The following is a 25,179-nucleotide window of genomic DNA, read 5'->3' as shown; positions in this document are numbered from 1 at the left end:
ATGTACATGAGCGAAAAGGATGCATCTTGCCTGTTTTGTTGCCCCTTTTCATCATTCCTGCGGCCTTTTTCCCTTGACTTCACTGCGTTTGCAGGAGGCTGAGAGTAACCGACTGTGTCGAAGACTCCAACTGAAGGACATCATTCCCGTGGAGATGCAGAGGCTCACCAAGTACCCTCTTCTACTGGAGAACATCGCCAAGTACACAGGTGGGCCACATGCACATTCCTTATACCTCTTTCACTCTATTAAGCCAAGCTGTACTGGGCTGACTACACACCCACCGTAGTTGCTGGAACCGTGCTAGTGAGCCAACACAATGAGCTGCCAGCACAGTACGGTTCTGTTTGGCATGACACTGTAAAAAGACTAGACTCTGACAATGAGTAATGATGGCGCTGGGCTCAAAGCAGACCAGGCCATCGCGGTGATGCAGGGCAGCGCGCTTACAGCAGCGTTAATGATAGCAGTGTCCTTCCGCTGTGGTGCCCCAGTGACCGCCCTCTGAGCGTGCACGCGTGTGTGTGCACGTGTGTTGGGAGCTGCCAGCCCAGCTCATCACTGTGTATGCAATGGTAATTGTGATACATGTATGTCATGTCTAAACTAGGGCATTTTCAGTGACCCGGGAGAGCTGGCATTGCGCCAGCCTGTTAGCGAATTACAGCTGTGCTCTCGGTTAAACTGAGATTATTGTTTTGGCATTTTCCGTAGTCGGTAATGCACGTTTTGTGAGATGTTCTCGAATGATTTGGTTCCCATCGTTTTTAATCTTGGCTGTGGTTTAGTTCTCCGGGCATAAAATGCACTGAACATAAAGTAGGTACCAGCTATTAGGAATGTTAATGTCCTCTACTTGGTCTTCATTTCCGAGTGATCGGCTGCTAATTGGGGCAGGAAAATATCCATTTGTTGGTCAGTACCCCACAGAGGCTGTTTTTTTCTTCTGTTTTTCTCCCCAAAATCTTCAGCTCTCTCGTAATTTAATTTCAGATGACACCGTGGAGAAAGATAAGGTAAAGAAGGCGGGCGACTGCTGCAGGAAGATCCTCAATCATGTCAACCAAGCGGTGAAGGAGTCTGAAAACAAGCAGGTGGGTGTGATTTAGCGTCATCTGGGAACGGAGGGGACGGCAGCACAGCCACATCTCTCTTATCTCATTTCACCCCTGCTCGGCCTACAGGGCCTCAGCCACCCGAAAATCTGTCCTCTCTTTTCTCCCACTGTTCCTCTGAGAGAATGCAGAGATGATGGATTGCAGGGAAAATATGGGGTTTGTGTCTGTTGTTTAGAGTGTAATAGTGCCTGTAGCAGCAGAGTATCCAGCTTACGCCTGTTTTTCTGTGTGCCTCTCTTTCTTGCTCTCTGTTTCTCTCCCTCCCTCTTTCTTTCCACAGAGGCTGGAGGACTACCAGAGGCGGTTAGACCTCTCGTCTCTGAAGCAGACAGAGAACCCCATGATTTCAGAGCTCAAGGTGAGGCGATCTATAAAGTGTTTTCTGCTCCTGCCCTCAAAAAGACTTCACAATACAGCTCTTTTAGTTTGCAGCCACAATTGACTTTAAGCAACATTTTAGTTTGTTTTGGTTTCTGCAAGGGAGCCGCTGCAGTTATAAAAGGGGAAATGATTAGTTTAAATGTCAGCTGCTAGTGCTCAAAATTTGACTAGATCATGCAGCTCTTTGGGGTGGAAGAGTATTTTTTTTCCAAAGTGAAAGTTAATAGGGATCTGACTAAACAAGTAAGCCCAGCTAATCTGACCTATTGACCTTTCCACCCTACACTCTCAGAACCTGGACCTGACCAAGAAGAAGATGGTCCATGAGGGACCACTGTCATGGAAGGTCAACAAGGACAAGACTATTGGTATGCTTTTGACTTTATCAGGCATTTATGTGGATGAGTAGGACCAAGGAGGTTTTTCCTGACCAATGTGATCCAACTAGGGAAAACTCTTGGCCCTAGTTGTAGACTACAACTGCAAACAGACTGGGCTAATTCAATGTCAGGTCATGTGGTCAGGAAAAACTCCATGATGTAATGGGAAAAATTATAAAAGAAACACCATTGTTGCCTAATGAGATATAATACTAATATAATTGTGACATCTATGTCCAGCGTAGTGTTCTATGTAATTCTGTGGTTAAATCTCCTCTTCTGGTCTCAGAGCTGTACACCCTGCTCCTGGAGGACATCCTGGTGCTGCTGCAGAAGCAGGACGAGCGGCTCATCCTCAAGTGCCATAGCAAAAACCTGTCTGGCACCGCCGACACCAAGCACATCTTCAGCCCCATCATCAAGCTCAATGCGGTGCTGGTGCGCTCTGTGGCCACAGGTGAGTTGCCATAGAGATACAGTCATACCATTCGTTTCCCTGACAAAGATGGCCACCCTGTAGTCATGCTACCTGGAATGCAGATGTCCATTCTAGTGTTCTATTGAAATATGTTACAGTACCAGTTTGTTTGTTGTTGCTTACAACATGATTCCATATGTGTTATTTTATAGTTTTGATGTCTTCACTATTATTCTACAATGTAGAAAATAGTACAAATAAAGAACCCCTGGAATGAGTCGGTGTGTGCAAACGTTTGACTGGTACTGTAGATCCAACCTTGTTAACACAGTGACTCCCAGCTGATATTACACCCTATCCCCCTATATAGTGGACTATTTTTGACCATAGCCCTATATGACTGTGGTTAAAAGTAGTGCACTATATAGGGGGATAGGGTGTAATGTGAGGCACAGTCAGGAGTACCCTATTTTCCTGCTATTCCCTCTCCCAACAGACAACAAGTCGTTCTTTGTTCTCTCAATGTCGGACAACGGGGCCCAAATCTACGAGCTGATGGCCCAGACCGTATCAGAGCAGAGAATGTGAGTCCTCCTGACACTGTGGTTTAGTCATTATAGCCACAACTTTAAAACCTCATTCAGTTTAGCTTAATTCACTGGAGTAGGTAGAAGTTAACCCTAACCACTGATACAGGGTCAGATCTTTTTCTTACCTGTCTTAATAGTGAAGGTTAGCAATGGAGGTAGGGTTATCTGATCCTAGGTCTAGTAAGGAACACCTTTTACCCACAGTCTACTCACCTCTGTCACTGTGTGTCTGTATCTGTTTTTATCTTTGTCGTCTGTCTGTGTGTTGTCATCCTCCCTCCACCAGGTGGCAGCGGCAGATCACCCAGAGAGCGGACGCCATGAAAGTGAAGCCGAACAGCGTCATCCCCTTACCTCAAACGGAGTACGTTCCTCCTCTCAGTATAAAACTTCTTTGGTGTCTTTGGTTTTATTAATCAGCAAATGTATTTTATGATGACCATGAACTTGCTTCTCCTAATACTGACTGTGTTCTCTCCCACCATGTCAGTGGAGAGAGAGACGGTGTGGAGATCATCACTGCAGGCATAGCCCAACTCAGTAAGGACCCGGACCACATCTCCTCTGGAAGCAGCCAGTCTATAGGTATCTAAACTAGCACCCCATCTCTCCATGTTCCCCCGTCTATAGGGATATTTGAGAACTTCTTCAGCAGCAGTTAGGGACATTGTGTAATGTGCAGTGGAAGCTGATGTCACTTTAGAACACATGAAAGGCGTTTTTCAATGGCTGGACTGGAATGTATGAAACAGAGTCCATGTCTTTTGATACCTTACCATTTATTCCATTCCAGCTATTACGTTCCCGCCTCCACTTGTAACATGCTCCAGTAGAATCCATCTAGATTGACTGAATGCACATCAAGGTCTCTTTGTTCGCTCCCCAGATAAAGAGGGCTGCGCTGCCTCTGGAGGCGAGATGCAGACCTCTCTCCCAGATGCCAACCCATTTGAAGGACTCAAGCCGGAAGAGGAGCCCAACCGGGATGAGGGGCTTTACGGGGACCCGGACCTTGCAGATAGGCTGCCCTTCCGCATGGCCGTAGAAGGGCTCAGCGAATCGGACAGTGTGGGCTTCAGTCCTTCGAGAGCTGACGATGCCTTAAAGACATGTGAGTGAAAGGACATCTGCCTCAATTGCCTCGGTCTCAAGTCTGGAGTGGGTTAAGACTTTTCTGACCAGAAAAAAATATACTTAGTTTTATGAACCATGTCAGGGATAGCTTTCTACCCTAAACACACATTGCATTTATAGATTTTATGTGGGTGGGAATCGATTCATTTAAAATGTCACACGCACACTCCTCCATTGGTCTTAACCGTATCTTTGTCCTCTAGTGTCAGCGCTGAAGCAAGTCCTTGTGACCCAGCTCATGTCACAGGAGGACGGCGAAGGCGCCGGGCGCTCCTCCGCAGGGGGCGGGCGTCTTCTCAGGACCACGTCCCTGAGGACCCCCGTGGACAGCCGGGCCCGGGTGGCGGTTCAGAACGGCTCAGGGAGGTGCACCCAGGCAAGCCACCCTGAGGACCCGGCTCAGGACCTGGTGTCTGGGGACACGGGCTTCTTTGAGTCCCCCGAGGATTATGGTAAACTTGTAGTGTGTGTGTGAGAGAGCAGTGTTTTTTATCCTGGTCTTGGGGACCCATGGGGTTGCAAATTTGTGAACGACCGGCTCGATTCGGTCTTACATAGCAAATTTTGAATTTGTGTTTTTTACATTGGATAAAAGTAGAGACTCAGAGCTAGAAAATGGTATTACATACACTACAGTTGAGGAACAATGGGAAATAAATTCTGCTTTGAAAGTTGATAAAGTTGTAACCTCACTTTTGAGAAAATGGTACTACTATTGAAGATACACATTCAGCACTATGGTGTTGAATGCCGAGCTGTAGTCGATGAACAGCATTCTCACATAGATATTCCTCTTGTCCAGGTGGGTTAGGGCAGTGTGCAGTGTGGTTGAGATTGCATCGTCTGTGGACCTATTTGGGCGGTAAGCAAATTGGAGTGGGTCTAGGGTGTCAGGTAGGGTGGAGGTGATATGGTCCTTGACTAGTCTCTCAAAGCACTTCAAGATGACGGAAGTGAGCGCTACGGGGCGGTAGTCGTTTAGCTCAGTTACCTTAGCTTTCTTGGGAACAGGAACAATGGTGGCCCTCTTGAAGCATGTGGGAACAGCAGACTGGTATAGGGATTGATTGAATATGTCCGTAAACACACCGGCCAGCTGGTCTGCGCATGCTCTGAGGGCGCGGCTGGGGTTGCCGTCTGGGCTTGCAGCCTTGCGAGGGTTAACACGTTTAAATGTCTTACTCACCTCGGCTGCAGTGAAGGAGAGACCGCATGTTTTCGTTGCAGGCCGTATCAGTGGCACTGTATTGTCCTCAAAGCGGGCAAAAAAGTTATTTACTCTGCCTGGGAGCAAGACATCCTGGTCCGTGACTGGGCTGGGTTTCTTCTTGTAGTCCGTGATTGACTGTAGACCCTGCCACATGCCTCTTGTGTCTGAGCCGTTGAATTGAGATTCTACTTTGTCTCTGTACTGACGCTTAGCTTGTTTAATAGCCTTGCGGAGGGAATAGCTGCATTGTTTATATTCGGTCATGTTGCCAGACACCTTGCCCTGATTAAAAGCAGTGGTTCGCGCTTTCAGTTTCACGCGAATGCTGCCATCAATCCACGGTTTCTGGTTAGGGAATGTTTTTATCGTTGCTATGGGAACGACATCTTCAATGCACATTCTAATGAACTCGCACACAGAATCAGCGTATTCGTCAATATTTTTAACCAGCAGAGCTGGTTAGGCTGTTTTTATGTTTTCCAACGCGTTGGTGACAGCAACTGTGCTGCGGACAACAATTTTACACTTTTTTTTACCAATGTTTACTGACACTGGCCAAGAACGGTGAGCAAAAATCCCAGAACCACATGGGGGACCTAGTGAATGACCTGCAGAGAGCTGGGACCAAAGTAACAAAGCCTACCATCAGTAACACACTACGCCGCCAAGGACTCAAATCCTGCAGTGCCAGACATGCACCCTGCTTAAGCCAGTACATGTCCAGGCCCGTCTAAAGTTTGCTAGAGAGCATTTGGATGATCCAGAAGAAGATTGGGAGAATGTCATATGGTCCGATGAAACCAAAATATAACTTTTTGGTAAAAACTCAACTCGTTGTGTTTGGAGGACAAAGAATGCTGAGTTGCATCCAAAGAACACAATACCAACTGTGAAGCATGGGGGTGGAAACATCATGCTTTGGGGATGTTTTTCAACAAAGGGACCAGGACGACTGATCCGTGTAAAGGAAAGAATGAATAGGGCCATGTATCGTGAGATTTTGAGTGAAAACCTCCTTCCATCAGCAAGGGCATTGAAGATGAAACGTAGCTGGGTCTTTCAGCATGACAATGATCCCAAACACACTGCCCGGGCAACACAGGAGTGGCTTCGTAAGAAGCATTTCAAGGTCCTGGAGTGGCCTAGCCAGTCTCCAGATCTCAACCCCATAGAAAATCTTTGGAGGGAGTTGGAAGTCCGTGTTGCCCTGCAACAGCCCCAAAACATCACTGCTCTAGAAGAGATCTGCATGGAGGAATGGGCCAAAATACCAGCAACAGTGTGTGAAAACCTCGTGGAGACTTACAGAAAACATTTGACCTCTGTCATTGCCAACAAAGGGTATATAACAAAGTATTGAGAAACTTTTGTTATTGACCAAATACTTATTTTCCACCATAATTTGCAAATAAATTCATTAAAAATCCTACAATGTGATTTTCTGGATTTTTTTTTTCATTTTGTCTGTGATAGTTGAAGTGTACCTATGATGACAATTACAGGCCTCATCTTTTTAAGTGGGAGAACTTGCACAATTGGTGGCTGACTAAATACTTTTTTGCCCCACTGTATATATATTTTTTAAAGCAGCGTTAGACAGGATTACCTACGCATACCGACCAGCTCAAATAGACAGAAGCGTGCTACATGGCAGACAAATCCAAACTCCTCTCTCGGCATGTCCAGCCAGTCCAATCATTACCTCAGCCTATCATTGCTAGCGGGAAGGTTGCTTACTTTTTCTGTGGCTATACCAACTAAGCTCGTAATTTAACAATTCTATTCATATTTACAGATGGCATACTAGTTTGTTATTAAGGCACATGAAAGTTCACATTTCTGCCCAAAAAATGCATTTTGATTTTAAAAAAAGTTTACGTTCAAATGGCTCTACTGTGAAGTAGTGACGCGCGACATACGCCTTGTGTTTTGTAACAAGTCACATTTTTGTTCTAGCTCAGCACCAACCCACCTGATTCAGTTCCTAATCAGTTGGACCTTGTTGCATCTTCCAGCAGGGTACTTAGTCTTGGAGGGCTACGGGGGCTCGGGCGAGAGCAGCACGGACGACGACCTCCAGGCCACGGGGAAGCAGCTGAGCGCCTCGCGGGGCTGCGGGGCAGGAGACTCTGGGATCAGCCTAAGATTCTCCTCTGCCTCACAGGCAGGCAGCATCTCCAGCTTCAGCCGACAGGTCCTGTCCCACATCCGCAACCTGCAGACCAACCTCAACCACCTCAAGGTACATGGATGGATGGATGGATGGATGGATGGATGGATGGTTGGTTGGTTGACTAATTGATTGATTTGTTGACGTTGGTCGACTAAGTGGTTGACTGACTGACTGGTTGGTTGATTAACCCTCTAAAGTCTGAGCCCTGTTTAAGCCGGGGGATATGAAACATTGAATTTGGCATTACTGCTATTAGCCAATAGAAACGCATTGAATAACAGTCTCCAAAAAAATAAAAAGGAAGTTTGTTCTGAAGTGTCTGTCCTTTCTTTATCTGAGAGATATAAGAAATATCAGGAAATTATTGTAAAACATTTTTTACATGTATTTTTCCTCATAGTTTAGGTAATAAACTACCTCCATATATACTTCCATTCTTCTTAACTGGTATCAGGGAAATCAGATTAGTCTTGAGGCTTGTGGGCATCCTAGACCAAAACAGAGAGGGCCAGTGTGTTCGTGAGAGTCATCTTTCAATAGAGTGTTCATAATGTATGCCACGCTGTTCGGATGCTACAGGCATTTTTGTGAGAAAACGCCCCGGGATGTCTCATGTTCTGATAATCATTGCTTTAGCTCTGCCACCTTTCTCACGCAGATTCAGAAGGGTGTATTGAGACGCAGCCCATGCAACAAAAAAAACATCTCTCTAGCTTAAACAGACAGATTTTGATGGGGATTTTTGTGTTATGTTCATTTGATTTCCGCGGTGCCACGGAAATTGTAGGCTAAGGGTTCATTAGTAAATATGACTTTAGTGCATATCAAATCTGATTGCAGACTGATCCCTGCTTGTTTGTTTTCTCTCAGGAGGTAGAGGCCAAGTATCACAGTCTACTACGCCAAAGGCCGGCCAGGTCATCAACAGACATGGATGATAACAAAGGTAACATGGCTGTAGTCTTACTGATTCCTTTTCTCCCTTTCAGTGTCTCAGTATTTATTAGAAAACCCAAGAGCATGCGAGGTGTGACAGCTGAGTTATTGTTTATGGTCTGACTGCCCTGGCCTTTTCTGTTATTATCTTGTTCCTAGATAAGAGATAGTCACGGAAATCCCATTCCTCCCCGGCCCCTGCATCAGGCCGTAAGGGAGGACGTGAAGATGGAAGAGTTGATTTCTGCCTCCCTGCTGTCTCGTTGACCTGGATGTCCTCTATTAGCTTTGTCCATTCAACTGCTGAGTACCCTCTTCCTCCTCCCACCGTGGTTCTCCCCGAGAGACTGAGCATGAGCGAGAGACAGTTGGAGGAAGGCTGGTTTCTTTGGATCCCCGCCCCCCTGCTCCATCCGTCAGCACAAGGCAATCAAGGAAGAGGGACTGTCCCGAACCTGCCCCCACTGCTGCGTGTCCCCACTCCAATGGCGGTGGGTCGCCCAGTGTCTCCCCTCCTTTCTCTCTACTCCTAGTCATCCCTGCAAGAAAGAACTATACCAAAATGTACAAAGCTGTGTGTTTAGGATATATATTATACACAAAAAAAAGTGAGAAGAAAAAGGAACATTTTAAAATAATGTATTACGTTTTTTTGTTTTTAATCCCAAGATGTATTTATTTTCTCTTGTGTTTTCCCATGTTGCTTGCATGCTTTTTTTGGCCATTTGGACCTCCTTTTAGGCTGCTCCACCCACGTCGGTGCACACGCTATCCTATCCTTAATGAACACAGGAAGAATATGCTTGGACTGAGAGGGCATAGAGTTGCACTTTGCGTGGAGCCCCCATAGGATGGCGTTTAAGCAGCATGCCAAAGTCAGGGGCTCTGCCCTGGTCCTCAGTGCATTTCTACACCTGCCTAAAACGCACCCCCCCACTCCCGTTGGTAATAATGCCTGGTTTCCCCCTCTGTGCTGCCCATGCTACTGCTGATGTGCCAGTGATCTGACAATTCTAGCTGATAATGTCACAAAGTTCACACATTTATAAATGATCAAGTTGGAAGGTTATGCATAACTTTAATAAAAAATGCCATGACATTTCTAAAACTTAACCCGGTCTATTCCTTTAGTCCTGTTCTTTTTGCTTAGCCCCCCCCCCCCATGTGGCTTTCTGGTCAGAAATGGGGATAGACTTTAAATGTTCTCACCTTTTCTTACTTCTGATCCTGTAGATAAATCACTACAACTATTTGATAAACAAGGAGACAAGATGGGACAGAAAGTTAATGTGACTGTTTTTTCAGCACCATTTTCCATCAGTGTGAGCTAACTATTGGAGGAACATGGAGTTAGCCTACTCGTAAAATGTAACCGTCATAGTAAATGTACAGCTTTTTCTCTACAGTTTTGACCAATACTGACCAATCAGGTAGGTAGTGAACAAAATATTGTGGCCTATGAGTTTGACAATGTAGGAACATTTTGCTAAGCTTTTGTTAGGTAACTGTAAATTCATTTTGACCCATATACAGTAGTTTTGTATTTCTCAGATTTCAACTGTTTTTACATGGAATGGATTCAGCAATACCATCACTTAATTCATCAAGAACAAGGCAATCATGTTGTCCTTTTCCTCCTATAGGAAGATTCATTCACTTGACATACACCAGTAGGGGCCAGGCTTTTACCATCTACCAGATAGACATGAGCAGGACCCACCCTGAAACATGCAATGACATTTCAGTGTTCTGTCTTAAACAAGGAGTTATTTTGCTGCTAAATGTGTTTCTAGTCTGTTATTATCTGATTCAGCTCAACATATCTCATTAAAAATGTTCTTCAGGCATCGGTCTGAAAGCTTAGCTGCTGTCAAAGGTTGATAGCTAAATATACCTGAGAGAAAATGACATTGTATCCTATTACTGCAAAGCAATGTCTGAAGAATAACTAAATCTGCTTTGGAATTTGATTTATGTAGTTATCAAGAGTTTTGAGTTAAGTCTAGACTACTTGACAGTGTGTGCTGTGCACATTACTTGATTTTTTTACACGTCTTGCTGGAGAGGAAACAGAAGCCTCTTAATTAACCTATAATTACTTATTCTCCTTTGAGTGACACATCTCCTGCCTCTCCTGAAGATATTCTGCAATGAAATGAAGACCGAGAAAAGAGAGGGATGGTAATTGATTGTCACATTTTCCACATGCACATGTCAATTACCTAATTTGAAGTTCTAGACAAAGGAGTGCACTGTCACATCTCAGGAGGGTCACTTCAGTTTGAGCTACCGACAAGCCAAAGTTTTTCTCATTTTCCCTCTTGGCATATTATTAAGTTATTGTGCCAATGTATAAGATAAGATGGAAATAGAATCTCTGATCTAAGTAAAGGTGTGTTGATGTCGTCAAGTGACCGTTTCTTCTTGCCAATAATATACAATTATATTTTCAATGTCATTTCCATGCACCACCTTTGCTGCATCAGTTACAAAAAAAGTGCCCTTTTCCTGCGAGGTGTATTACAAGGAGATTTGTCTCGTTGAGACACACCACACGTCTTCACGATTTCATGCAATTTTCTGTTGCTTGGTGCTCAGTTTCACCTAGAAGTGTTGCCTGTTTGTGATATTGCGCGTAATAATGGTGCTTTAAGTGTGACTTAATTCTAAGATAAGGATGTTTTGACGATATGACTCGCTTCACAGGAGACGCGTGCGTGCATGCTTCCACCTGGAGTGAAGCAATTTTCACTCAGGCAACTGAATATTATAGATGCGTACATACCCACAGAATACGCAAAGACACACGCAAGTGTTTTCCACTGAGGCTGATCTTGATGTGACGTTGTTCATTGTCACTTTACGATGACAACTTTCACTATTGCATACATGTAGCAATCAGCCACTAAGACCTTATTCTAAGGAATTCATCGCACATTTTTTTTGCCTATAAACTTGTTTTTGTATTATTTGAATGACTTGAATCTGGTAGAGCAGTGCTCATCAGGGACAATATTTGGTAACCCATCCAAGATGAAAGCTGATCACACAATTGACTGCTGTCAGAAATTGAAATGAAGGTTTTAAATTAATCAGCCACTTAGATGGTCGTTAATGGTACACTGCCTTTGTTTAATGAGCTGTGGCTCTTTTTGGAGTGTTTGTCTTGTTTCTCTACATATACACTGGACAAAAATATAAAGTTACAATTCATATAATTTATATTTCAATTGATATAAATTCATTACACCCTATAATCAATGGGTTCACATGACTGGGAATACAGATATGCGTCACCTTTTCTGTTTTTTTAAGTATGGGCGTGGATCAGAAAACCAGTCAGTATCTGGTGTGACCACCATTTGGCTCATGCAGAGCAACACATCTCCTTCGTATACAGTTGATCGGGCTGTTGATTGTGGCCTGTGGAATGTTCCCACTCTTCTTTAATGGCTGTGCGAAGTTGTTGGATATTGGCGGGAACTGGAACGTGCCGTCATACACGTCGATTCAGAGCATCGCCAACATGCTTAATGGGTGACATGTATGGTGAGTATGCGGGCCATGGAAGAACTGGGACATTTTCAGATTTCAGGAATTGTGTACAGATTAGGATTGAATATTTTCCCAGTATTTTACAAATGATCCATCCTGAGAATAAATCACTTTTGTCCCATGTAACCCAGTATTGCCCGCCGAAACTGGAAATGTCATTCAAAAGCATTATGAAGCATATAAATAGGCCTATGTCCGGATTTGATTAGAGCTTTAATCGAAAAATGCAAGCCTGATGCTACCTCTGCCTGATGAGCCATACATTAAATACATTTTATGAGTCCAAGCCCAAAGAAGACAATGATTGTGCTGTTATCCAATACATATGTGATATACTGCAGGCTACTGCACATTATGCACGACAGAAAAAACATAGAAGCCCATAGATGTAGCTAGCTATATGCTCTCTTGGGTAAATTAAACTAGCTCCAGTAGGCTAATCTTTTTTTAATTGGGAACTGTATTACTGCATTATATGGACACATCGTTCAAACCATGACCAAGCAGAGAGAGAACATGCAGCCCACAGAAGTTACAAGTAGAGGCTAGCGAATTTTATTTTAATTTTGAATATAATGGTCCCTATTTGTGTTTTGTATGCTGATTATGCCGTACAAGCACAAGGTAATGTTGCTAAGAATGTTTACTTCAGCATCATTGTGTAGCATGCATACAGCTCCATTCAGTGCATTGTGACTAATGCCTAACTTGGCTCACTCCTACTATAGAGTATCACCCTCAGATACACATAACAGCAGTGCCATCTATTGGCTTGGCGACATCTCGTAACATTTGAACTCCTAGACTCATAAACAGGAGAACTGGCGTTAGACCCTTGCCAGTAAAAACATTACACTGGTATAAACGTTAAAGTCCATAAACAGGCTACTCTAATCTGCTTCTCTCTCTTACCAAAAAATCAAATACAAAATATAACCTTTTAGAATAAACAGCCGTATCTCACCGGCGGCTCTGGTTCTGGTGTGTCTCAGAGTAAGATTTTCAGGCAGCGGGGCCTGCTTCCATATCAGCAGCCTGTTCACTACCTGCCTGGTTGGCGGTTTTGTTCCATAGTCCCCAGTCATCCTCATCCATGTTTGTTTGGATGGCGATCGGGGAGGGGGGGTTCTTGGTTGTTCAGACACTGGATTAATCTCTTTTCTGTTTCTGCTGTATATATATTTTTTTACCGTTCACTAGTACTTCATACGACCCCTCCCTGAGTTGATCAGTGCATATGCTCAGCATCCAAGTGCTAGCTGAGTTGTTTGGGTAGGAAAGGACGCGTACGGTTTGTCCTTGGATGATGTCGGGCATGTCAGAGGCATGTGTGTCGTGGTGGTGTTTTGCTGTCAACCCTTTGGCTTGTTTTCTTACTATGACATTTTGTACCACATTGGGGTTTGAGCAGTTGTTTTCATGGTGGGTGGACACGCTGTACAGGAGAACTGTTAAGTCCGTCTGTTGGATTATTCCGCCATGCCAACACTGCTCTCCATGGTTATTCGCCATCCATCGCAGCCTTTTTTTAGGAGACTTTTGGCAATTTCCACAGCTTTGCCATTGCTTTGGCTGTGATACGGTTTTTAAAGTCCCACTCATCAGCATGTTTTTGAAAATCCATTCCGGAGAAGGGGGGGGGGGGCATTATCAGAAACAACAGTGTGGGCAACGCCATGTCTGCTGAACTGCTTTTTTTAGCATTCAATGATGGTGTCAGTCAACTCGTCGAGCTCCCACTAGTCATAGTAATAATCCACCACGATGATGTGGTTGCTTTTGTTGACTGTGTGCAAGTCCATCCCGACCTTGGGCCATGGGATGGGAGGGATTTGCTGGGGGATGAGGATCTTCTTTTGTTCTCACTTATGGATGGAGTTGCAGGCGGGACATTTGCTGATAACGATCTTTACGTCCTCTGTAATCCTTGGCCAGAAAACCGCAACAAAGTCCAGAGTGGATTTTGTTGAGAAATTCAGTGCGCATGAAGACCCTGTTTCCTTTGAATATCAATCAGTTTTCTGTGGTGAGCTCCTCTTTAGTATGTCCAGAAATCTTTCAGTGTGTGACTCACAGCCTCTTTGGTTCCAGGCCAGCCGTGGTTTATTTGTGCGCCCAGAGCCTGAAACAGTGGGTCCTGGGAGGAGTGTGATTGACTTCATTGTCTTAGTTGAGATGTTGACATCACTGGTCTGATCCACTTGTTCCAGGTCAGTTGTGGCCAGGCCCATAGCGTAGACCATGGCTGGTGTTTGCATATGTCTGTGCTCTGTGGTTAATTGAGCTTTTCTGGACAGGAAGTCCGCTACATGTAGTTCTTTGCCTTGTTTGTATTGCACGTGGAGTTGGTATCTTTGTAGCCTTAGTGCTATGGTGCTGTCGCTTTGATGCTACGAGTAGGTGACTTCTTGAAGATTGTCTCGAGTGGTTTGTGGTTGTTTGTGGTCCCTGTGTGTTGTTATGAACTCTCTGCCATGCAGATACTGGTCAAACTTGTCACATGCAAAAAAAATGGAGAGATTCTTTCTCAATCTGTGCATGTCTTTGTTCTGAGTCAATGTTCTGGAGGCAAATGCAACAAGTTGTCCTTTCTGCGCCCAAACCTGCGCCCAAACCTGTCTCGCTGGCATCACACTGCAGTATGACTTTAACATTCAGGTCGTACTATTTGAGCACTGGGCGTTGTGGGACTAAATGTTTGATAGTCTCAACTGCTGTGTCATGCTGTGGTAGCCATGTCCATACAATGTCCGTGTCAGTCAGTCTCCTGAGCGGCTCGCACATATCAGATAGGCTTGGCATGAATTTGTCGAGTTAGTTCACAAACCCCAACAGCCGCTGTAGTGACTTGACATCGGTCGGTGTACCCATGTTCTGAATGGCTGTTATTTTCTCTAGGTCAGGGCGAAGGCCCTCTCTGGTGAGAAGATGACCCATGTATGTCACACTTGGTAGCTTCAGGTTGACATCTCTTTTCTTCTCCTGTCAAAATCTGCCATCTGTGTGTCTCGCAAATGCATTTAGTAGAATGTAATCTGCAATCACACTCACTCCTTTTCGTCCCTGTTGCGCTTCACAGCGTGTGCACTGGTATTCTTCTGCTGCTGGCGTGATTCCAAATGGCATTCTCAGCCATCTATACCTGTCTACAGGTGTCCAGCATGTTAGATAGCTGCTCACTTCATCAAGTTTGACTTGCCAATGTCCATCTTTGGCATCGAGTACTGAAAAAACCTTTGCGTTGGATATTTCTGGTAGAATATGTTCTATTGTGGGCATCTGGATGTGTGATCTCAGTAAGGCTTTGTTGTGTGCACTGGGGTCCATGCATATTCGTAGTTTATCAGGTTTTTCAATGACAACCATGTTGCTGATCCACATTGTTGGCTCTGTGACTTTCGTGATGTCTGCACTGTCCATTGAATGTATGGCCTTTGTGATCCTTTCCTTCACAGGTATCCGTCTTGGTAGCTGCTGCACAGGCCGGGCGGCATTGTCTACTTCTAGGTGTAACTCTCCATGAAGGAAGCCAAGCCCATCAAACATGTCCCTGTACTTGGAGATGATCTCAGTTGTTATGATGACCTCAGTGGATGTGATGCTTGGGGTGTCGACGTGATGTAACACATGATCTGCTTTGAGATAGGATTGTCCTATTGGATTTGTCAGTGTGCCATCATATAGCTTGTGGGTAGCTTTGCTGGGTAGGACAACTGTATTGCCATCTTGTATGACTCACTGTAGGTCCCCATAGATTATGACATTCACTGTTGATCCTGTGTCTAGTTGACATTTAATTGTATGGCTGGAGTCATACTGTATGCCAATTGCTCATCACTGAGTGGAGCTAGCTTAAGGTTAATGAATAACCTGCGAGATGTACCACATTGCATCTGTTGTTTGGTCATCTGACTCGTTATCTTCATCGAATAGATTGAGTTGAAGTTTGTGTTGTCTGTTTACGAACACATGTTTGGCCATTTGATTCTGAACGTCGCTCACTGTATAATGTACAGGCTCTGGTTCACCTCCACAAATTTTCCTGATTTGCATTGGTGCTTGTTCACTTGAACGACACGTCTATGGCTTTGTTCAGTGTTCGGTTTGGTTCTCTGAGCATGTCACAGACGTCTGCTACTTCCTCAGATTTGCAGTGTACTGCTCTGATGGATCACGTTGACTTTGTTGACAAGCATTAAACATGTACCTCTTGTAGATCACGTTCCTGGAAGGCTCCAAGTGTTTCTGTAGCGCCTCTATAATTTTTAACGGGTCAGTTTTCTCTGCTTCAGGCATTCGTTTCGTATCACGGTTAGCAAAGTTGCTATGCAGACTTTTTCTTCCTTTTTGTCCAGACCGGTAGCTATCTTATAGTTTGCCCATTTTTTTTTTTTAGAATAAATGTCCAGTTGTATGTATTGCCTGTCATGTCCATAGGCTCTGGTGATGGAATGACCTTGTAAGCCACTATTGTCGTTTCTTATTATAATTCTTTGTTGTTGTAGCTGGTTAGCTAGTTGGTACATTCCTTCCTATTGAGCATGTATAAATAATATAATATAATATAATAATCTGTGTGTCGTTTTGATATTTTGATTCGTCAAGGATATATGTATTTGGTTCTGACATCTGATACAGTGGGGCAAAAAAGTATTTAGTCAGCCACCAATTGTGCACGTTCTCCCACTTAAAAAGATGAGAGACCTGTAATTTTCATCAGGTACACTTCAACTATGACAGACAAAATGAGGGAAAAAAATCCAGAAAATCACATTGTAGGATTTTTGATGAATTTATTTGCAAATGATGGTGGAAAATAAGTATTTGGTCACCTACAAACAAGCAAGATTTCTGGCTCTCACAGACCTGTAACTTCTTCTTTAAGAGGCTCCTCTGTCCTCCACTCGTTACCTGTATTAATGGCACCTGTTTGAACTTGTTATCAGTATAAAAGACACCTGTCCACAACTTTAAAAAGTCACACTCCAAACTCCACTATGGCCAAGACCAAAGAGCTGTCAAAGGACACCAGAAACAAAATTGTAGACCTGCACCAGGCTGGGAAGACTGAATCTGCAATAGGTAAGCAGCTTGGTTTGAAGAAATCAACTGTGGGAGCAATTATTAGGAAATGGAAGACATACAAAACCACTGATTCAAAATCTGAGGCATTTCCTGTTTGAAATGTAATCTTGGTTTCGCCTGTAGCATCAGTTCTGTGGCACTCACAGATAATATCTTTGCAGATTTGGAAACGTCAGAGTGTTTTCTTTCCGAAGCTGTCAATTATATGCATAGTCAAGCATCTTTACGTGACAAAATATCTTGTTTAAAACCGGAACGTTTTTTTTATCCATAAATTAAAAGAGCGCCCCCTATATCCAAGAAGTTAAGCCAGTACAAGTCCAGGCCCGTCTGAAGTTTGCTAGAGAGCATTTGGATGATCCAGAAGAAGATTGGGAGTATGTCATATGGTCCGATGAAACCAAAATATAACTTTTTGGTAAAAACTCAACTCGTTGTGTTTGGAGGACAAAGAATGTTGAGTTGCATCCAAAGAACACCATACCTACTGTGAATGAAGCATGGGGGTGGAAACATCATGCTTTGGGCTGTTTTTCTGCAAAGGGACCAGGACGACTGATCCGTTTAAAGGAAAGAATGAATGGGGCCTTGTATCGTGAGATTTTGAGTGAAAACCTCCTTCCATCAGCAAGGGCATTGAAGATGAAACGTGGCTGGGGCTTTCAGCATGACAATGATCCCAAACACAACGCCCGGGCAAAGAAGGAGTGGCTTCGTAAGAAGCATTTCAAGGTCCTGGAGTGGCCTAGCCAGTCTCCAGATCTCAACCCCATAGAAAATCTTTGGAGGGAGTTGAAAGTCTGTGTTGCCCAGCAACAGCCCCAAAACATCACTGCTCTAGACGAGATCTGCATGGAGGAATGGGCCAAAATACCAGGAACAGTGTGTGAATACTTACAGAAAACGTTTGACCTCTGTCATTGCCAACAAAGGGTATATAACAAAGTATTGAGATAAACTTTTGTTGGTGACCAAATACTTATTTTCCACCCTAATTTGCAAATAAATTAATTAAAAATCCTACAATGTGATTTTCTGGATTTCTTTTTCTCATTTTGTCTGTCATAGTTGAAGTGTACCTATGATGAAAATTACAGGCCTCTCATCTTTTTAAGTGGGAGAACTTGCACAATTGGTGGCTGGCTAAATACTTTTTTTTTTGCCCCACTGTAAGTATCAAAGTAAAAGTATAACTCATTTCAAATTCTGTATATTAAGAAAACCAGACGGGACCATTTGTTTTCTTTTTTTTTCTTGATGGACAGCCAGGGGCACACTCCAACACTCAGACATAATTTACAAACAAAGCATTTGTGTTTAGTGAGTCCACCAGATCAGAGGCAGTAGGGATGGCCAGGGATGTTCTTTTGATAAGTGTGTGATTTTCCTGTCAAAATCCTGTCAAAATGTAATGAGTACTTTTGGGTGTCAGGGAAAATGTATGGAGTAAAAAGTACATTATTTTCTTTAGGAATGTAGTGAAGTAAAAGTTGGCCAAAATATAAATAGTAAAGTAAACTACAGATAACCCCAAAAAACTACTTTAGTACTTTAAAGTATTTTTACCTAGTACTTTTCACCACTGAACACCATTGACCTTTAACGATTACAAAGCGGAAGGTATTCTAGCGGTTAAGTGTGAAAAGTTACTGGTTTGAATCCCCGAGCCGGCTAACTGAAAATATATCGATGTGTCCTTGAGCAAGGCACTTAACCCGAATTGCTTGTGTAAGTCACTCTGGATAAGAGCGTCTGTTAAATGACAAAAAATATTTAAAAAATACATACCCCAATGTCAGGTGGGTCAATACTCCCCAAAGATTGATGAATCTTTCCTCTGGACACTGGAGTAATCACGCAGTCTCATGTCACTGTTGCAGTGACATCCTGTCTGAGTGACAGCTCAGTCAGAGAATTGGATATAATGACGAGATACCTATGTCTCCTCTAACGATGGGATTTGTTGTCCACAGAGTGGAACGGCGGGTGTCAAGATTAGTGGAGGCATCTCGTTATTTGAATACCTGTTAAAAATATTCGATGTGGGGTGCCTATTCCTCTCTTCGGATTAGTGGAGGCATCTCGTTATTTGAATACCTGTTAAAAATATTCGATGTGGGGTGTTGACCTCAACCGCCTGTATAGTAGATAGTAAGATGCTATGCTAGCCTTATGAATGTGCTTAGACCATCTCGATTTCAACAGGGGACAACTAATATAAAGTGTTTTTTTCTCAAAGTTGCCGGGATGTCACGTGCAGAACACTTATATCAGTACACTCATAACAATTTAAGCATTACTTAACTTACATTAGATCAAATAAGCCCCACGTATCAAAGTAGCAATTAACCTTTATCTTGACTAAATTCGACACTCATTGCCCCCCATACAAAAACTCCTCACCTGCTTAATAATAATTAAGGATCTTAATGCAGACAGATTTTGGGCAGAAATAGGGCTCTTGCTTTGCCTCAGTCCCCTGAGTGGGCGTGGCCCAGTCCCCTGAGTGGGTGTGGCCCAGTGGATATCAGCTGGCGAATCCCCATACGTTTCCTGTAGGGTGGAGATGACATCAATGTTCTCCCTGACTGGTGAGTGGGAGGGATAATGGTGCTTTCAAGACAACTGGGAACTTGAGGTCAAATCATGACGTCAGTGATCTTCAGGTAGGAAAGTTGGATTTTCAGACTTGGAATTCCGAGTTGGATGACCATTAAAAATGTTTGTTTTTTTCCCCTGAGTTCCCAGTTGTCTTGAATGCACTGAAGTCAGAAGTCAGAGATTTCTGAGTTTCCAGTTGAGATTTCTGAGTTTCCTTAGCTCTAGCTCAATTCGGGTTTCCTCACATCCTCGTCTCCTTCTCAAAACACATTGGACAAGATTTGCAAAAAGACAAATTGAGATTGAGCCCTTGTCTTGTCCCACACCACATAGTGATGAATAGTCCAAGCCGATACATCATCTGGGGCTGTGTGTAGGCTGTATGCCATGCGGCCCCCAGGTTCAATCTGCTCAGTCTTCAGCACTGCAACGCAGTGTTGAAGCATCACTACAGCCTGGGTTTCAATCCCAGGCTTTGTCACAACCAGCTGTGACCGGGAGTCCCATAGGGCGGCACACAATTGGCCCAGTGTCATCAGGGTTAGGCGAAGGTTTGGTGGAGGAGGCTTTACATGGCTCATCACGCTTTAGCGACTCTTTGTGGTGGGCCGGGAGACTGCAGGCTGACCTTGGTCATCAGTGAAACAGTGTTTTGTCCGACACATTGGTGCAGTTGGTTTCCGGGTTAAGCAGCGCAGCTTAATGTGTCATGTTTTGGGGGACGCATTTTTTTAAATTTGTATATTTTTACCTTTATTTAACTAGGCAAGTCAGTTAATTAAGAACAAATTCTTATTTTCAATGACAGCCTAGGAACAGTGGGTTAACTGCCTTGTTCAGGGGCAGAACAACAGATTTTTACCTTGTCAGCTCGGGGATTCGATCTTGCAACCTTTCGGTTACAAGTCCAATGCTCTAAACACTAGGCTACCTGCCGCCCCATGACTCGACCTTTGCCTTTCCCGAGCCCGTTGGGGAGTTGCAGCGATGAGACAAGATCATAATCACGATAAAAGGGGGTAAAAAATTACACAAATAAAATAAACAACAAAGAAAGGTAGACTAAAGGAGGTCAGGGAGGACTTAACCTTCAGGGCCTCTCCTATTCAGGTGTGGCTTCTCACGTCACTGAGGCAGTATAGAAATCAATTTTGTCAGGCTTCCCCACTTTGGTGATTACAGTGGCCAAGGAGGTGTCGAGGTGCGTACATGCCGGTGTGTGTGTGTGGGTGTGCGTGTGTGTGCGTGCCTGCCTGCCTGCCTGCCTGTGTATTTGGTTATAAGAAGGAGGCTGTGTCGTCAGGCCAGCTCAGCCTTGGTTACTCTTATCGTCACACCTTGGCACATCAAATTAACAATGTGCGTGAAAATGCCTGTGTGTGTGTTTGGGGGTATAATTAAGCAGCCGGACATATTGGTGGAGTCAGCTTCCTATGTGAGCGATTTCTGTTGCGTTGTTACACATTGAGTCCTTTACAAAAAAAGATTGCAGTAACTGCAGTCAACTGTGGTATTTTGGACTCAGTAATTGCAGTTATACTGCTATACTCTCTAACTCTAACTGCAGTTACACTGCAAAATTACAGCAGTAACAAAAACTGGTTAATCGGCTAAACAGTGCTTTCTAATGGCTGTCTAATAATATTCTCCCATTCAATTGATGTCTCCTCGCTCCTTAGTCATGTGACAGGGGTCAGGAGGACTCCATTGTGGTGCCGCTAGAGTTGGTGCTGTGATTGATTGGCTGTTTATCACCCTTGGTATTTAGCTGCCACACTCCGAAGGAGGAAAATAAATGTGTCCCTGTATAGAGAGGGCAAGCCTGTCCCCTCTCTCCCACCTCTGATGTTTCAGAGCTTAGCTGTAGATAAAGGAGTGGTAATGCATGCATGTCTAGAATCTCATGAATTACTGGGGGAGACCAGGCACAGGTCAGGTTATTTAATCTACCTGGAGCGCCTTGTTTCATTCTGCTCCACTCCCACCGAGCTGTGATCAATACTGGTCCGATGCTAATGTCGACTCGGTTGAGAATCCGTCCCGAGAAAAAGAGGCCCGGGAGAATAACAAAGCCAAAGCCTGACCGGAATTAAAAATCACTACTTTGATAGTTTGTCCACATTCTCCACAACCCCCCTGCAGGCCAGACATTAAAGTAGTCATTTGAAACATTCAAGACAGAGGATCTCCTGCTGACCGGTTTAGCACATCTGACAATGTCCTGCTGGCGCCAGAAAAGGCAGCCGATCCAGCGGTGCAAATAATCTTCTAGGTTTATGTTGAAGGTTAAAGCTGCCTCTCAGGCACCACCACCACCACCACTTTTTGACAAGCCTTATTTAGGTAATTGCCTATCTGGAATGGAGGTTTAAGTCTCTGCCTGTTTGAAAAGATACTCACTAATACTGTAGCTCCTCCACAGCCGGCCTACCCGCCAGCAGCCAAGATGCAGTGGTCTGATTACAAATACTCTCAATGTGAATTCAATCCCCGGGAGAGGGAAAGTGCCTGTTTACTCCGGTTAACCCCTAATAAAGTCCGGGCCAAGTGATTGACACCTCCTCCAGAGGACTTATGGTGGAAATGAAGAAACAAGAGGAGGGGAGAGAGGTTGAATTCCCTCATCTCTCAGAGGTTTGTGTCAGTAATCAGAGGGTCACAGAATCAGTTCCTCTGTGGTGTTTAAATGATAGATGCCACTACAGCCCCTCTTGGTTCAGGGTTCAAGAGTGATTGCAGGTACAATCATTTGATCTTGTTCTACATACTGTGTGAAGGATAGACGCATTGGATTATGGGTGGTAATGCGGGCTACAACCAGATCCTGACCGATTCCCTATCTGGGAACTTCTGACTCACTCACCTCAGGTTTGTTTCCACAGATGAGCTTTCAAATAACATAAGGGTTGCACCCAGGGGCACAACTTTGGTTTTAGAAGTGGGGTGGGGCGTATGTATTTTTTTGTATTATTATTTTTATCCAGTCGGGTAAACACTCCAAAAAGCCTACCCGACCGTTCGAAGGTGTCCGCATGGTCCTAAAGCACACCGTTGCCTCGTTTTGTATCACATTCCAATGATAACACTGGGGAGGACATCAATGCACTTTCAGAATGTGGGGAGGACATGTCCCCCGTCCTCAGTGAAAGTTGCCTCGATGGTTGCACCATAACACTGATTTCCCCTCCCACCCTGTCCCCTACTACTCCCACCCTCTCTTGTTGGCAAATTTGAGCAAAGGCAGATCCCCAATGCAGTAAAGGTAATTCAAACCCAGACGGCTTACTCCACCTAATGGTGTAATTGTTTAAAGAATTGTCACATATCATTTGCATCTCGATGGCGGGGCTGTGACGATAACATGGGAAAGCACTGATTGCTGCTCCTATACACATTCCCCTTCGTTCTCTCTCTCGCTCTCTCTCCATCTCCCCCTGGATGCTGGAGGGGTGCCAGAGCCATTAGCCAGCTGTCTGTCTGTAGGAGGACAGGAATCTATACTGTTAGTTGATGCAAATGGAATACCACCACAGTATCAGAAACAGCAGCAGTGCATTGGGACTCTGGAGACAACACAGTGCCTGTGCGGTCAAGTCTGATTCATGCCTAATGAATATTTACCAGCCGATCCATCCTTATACCTTGCTACCCAGGCCCAGACTCCAGCACACAGAAGGCAAGGGAGGTATTGCACCACTGGGTGACTGTGAGTTGTAAATCACTCTCCCAACATACAAAATGCTGTCAGGTGAAGCCCCAAGCCTACTTTTTCCCGTGTGTGGTGGCAGTGTGCTCTCTGATTGGTGCAGAGGGGCCAAGAGCATCACCCAAGGGGGAACTTTGTGCTAAGGAGGTTCACAGGGCTGGTGTCTGGTTGGTTGCTCGGTTACTCATAAAGCAGGCTCCAGGTGTTTGAATGGAGAACCCGGTTATCATGCAGTTCCATGGGCCACGGTGGTCATTGGCCTACATGTGTGCGCTGGAGCCTGCACTGAAACATTGACTACGCTCTGATGCATACTGTATGCTCAACTCAGTCAGAATACCCTGGTGGTGAAATTGAGTGTAACAGTTATGCTCAGTCTGAATCGGCTTTGAAATTATATTGATCAGTGCATCCCAGAAATGATGTTGTAAGGGATACAGTATGGAGATGAATATGGCCACCAGCCATGTGCATTTTACCTTGTAAGTGCACATTTAAAATAAACATTTTTTTTATTTTTTTTTACCATATTTGTCTCTCAGCAGTTCTTTTAAAGCCTTTTAGATGACAAGGTATCGGAAAGCTTTGTCACAAAGTGCATGCTGATCTTTAGAGGAATTACAAATAAATCCATACAGCATCAACATACTGTAGCGACTCGCACAGACAGCTGTGTGTTATGTGTTATGCTATTGGTTGTGTTGTACTTACCAGTACCCAGTGTTCACGGGGTCCGACATGCCAATCAACCTGTTATCTGCCAATCATGGGAATGCCTGGAATGTTCTGATGCCGGGCATCCTGGTGGTTGGTGGAGTGGCAGGGTTGGCAAGGGGATGGAGCACTGCAAGTTAGGACCATGTTTATCCATTGTTCTCTCTCTTATATTTGGTCTTCAGAAGAGAATGTCACATGTTGTTTTACCATTATTCTCACTCTAATGTCTGGTCTTCACAGTAGAATGTCATGGTTGTTGTATAAGGTATTTTTCATTTATTTGGCGTGGGCTACGACCTAACAGTAGCCTGTGTGGAGTTGGGTTAATAAACCGTGAATTCTTAAACGCAATCCTCTGTCTGGACAATTGTTCCTTCATGATCTAGTCAGGTCACTACAATACATTTCATAAGCAGAGTTATGTACAGGGTTCCCATGGGTCCTTGAAAGTTTGAATTTGTGAGGAAAAAAAAACAAGGCCTTGAAAGTTTTTTAAAATATACATAAATAGAAATGGGTCATTGAAAGTGCTATTTAATTTAACGTCAGTAATAGGCTACATTCCGAAGTCTGCATGTGTGTCCGCCGATGTTTGTGCGTCTTTGTTTCACGCGCCACCTGCCTCAAGAAAGTGCGACGGTCACGTGCGTGCATGAGCGATTTGAAGTCGAATGATGCAGGTTTGACAGCTGCAAGCAAGTGAAAAACCGAACTTTAAGCTATGTCTGGAAAATGTCAATTCCAGGACTCGTGGCTCACCAAAAACATGTACAAAGACTGGCTTGTTAAAAATCTGCGGGACATCCATAGCCCGATGCAGAGCCTGCAGCAAATCAATAAAAGTTCACACCATGGGCGAAGCAGCTGTGACGAGCCACGCTTCTGGAGCATCACACAGGACGGCAGTCCGCAAGTTAAAAACAGGTAGGTCCTAACCCAGGTAACATGTAGAAAGGAATACATCAACCATACTTAGTTGGTTACTAATGTTAATTAGGTAGCTAGATTATTCCATCTCTTCGTAGTTGGGTAAATTAACTTTAACGTTACAGAATTATTCGGCCAAATGAAAGTTTGCTATGTTGTTGTTATCTAGATGTCTCAGTTCTCCCACATAATCACATCTATCATTGTATAGCTAGCTAGCTAACGTTAGCCAACTTGCTGCAAGCAGA

General features: G+C 44.2%; 1 protein-coding gene across 5 annotated transcripts in view; it reads left to right on the top strand.

Annotated features, from left to right (window-relative positions):
* The window catches only part of LOC118386350 (rho guanine nucleotide exchange factor 12-like), a 66,123-nt gene extending 56,670 nt beyond the window's left edge, over positions 1-9,453 (top strand). For 4 of the 5 annotated variants that reach the window (XM_035774074.2, XM_035774056.2, XM_035774066.2 and 1 more), the window contains 13 exons: positions 95-209; positions 994-1,094; positions 1,399-1,476; positions 1,792-1,867; positions 2,169-2,336; positions 2,794-2,881; positions 3,174-3,251; positions 3,378-3,472; positions 3,774-3,998; positions 4,225-4,473; positions 7,247-7,473; positions 8,275-8,350; positions 8,500-9,453. In XM_035774074.2, coding sequence (XP_035629967.1) covers positions 95-209; positions 994-1,094; positions 1,399-1,476; positions 1,792-1,867; positions 2,169-2,336; positions 2,794-2,881; positions 3,174-3,251; positions 3,378-3,472; positions 3,774-3,998; positions 4,225-4,473; positions 7,247-7,473; positions 8,275-8,350; positions 8,500-8,510 — 1,587 coding nt within the window. In that variant the 3' untranslated portion in view covers positions 8,511-9,453. The remainder of the gene's footprint in view (positions 1-94; positions 210-993; positions 1,095-1,398; positions 1,477-1,791; positions 1,868-2,168; positions 2,337-2,793; positions 2,882-3,173; positions 3,252-3,377; positions 3,473-3,773; positions 3,999-4,224; positions 4,474-7,246; positions 7,474-8,274; positions 8,351-8,499) is intronic. The other variant, XM_035774048.2, reaches the window with a different exon arrangement.
* The last annotated feature ends 15,726 nt before the right edge of the window (positions 9,454-25,179 follow it).

Source organism: Oncorhynchus keta, chromosome 1, assembly GCF_023373465.1.
Source record: "Oncorhynchus keta strain PuntledgeMale-10-30-2019 chromosome 1, Oket_V2, whole genome shotgun sequence".
Taxonomy (NCBI): Eukaryota; Metazoa; Chordata; class Actinopteri; order Salmoniformes; family Salmonidae; genus Oncorhynchus; species Oncorhynchus keta.
The sequence above is the reverse complement of the archived record's forward strand: the minus strand, read 5'-3'. Positions and strand labels throughout refer to the sequence as shown.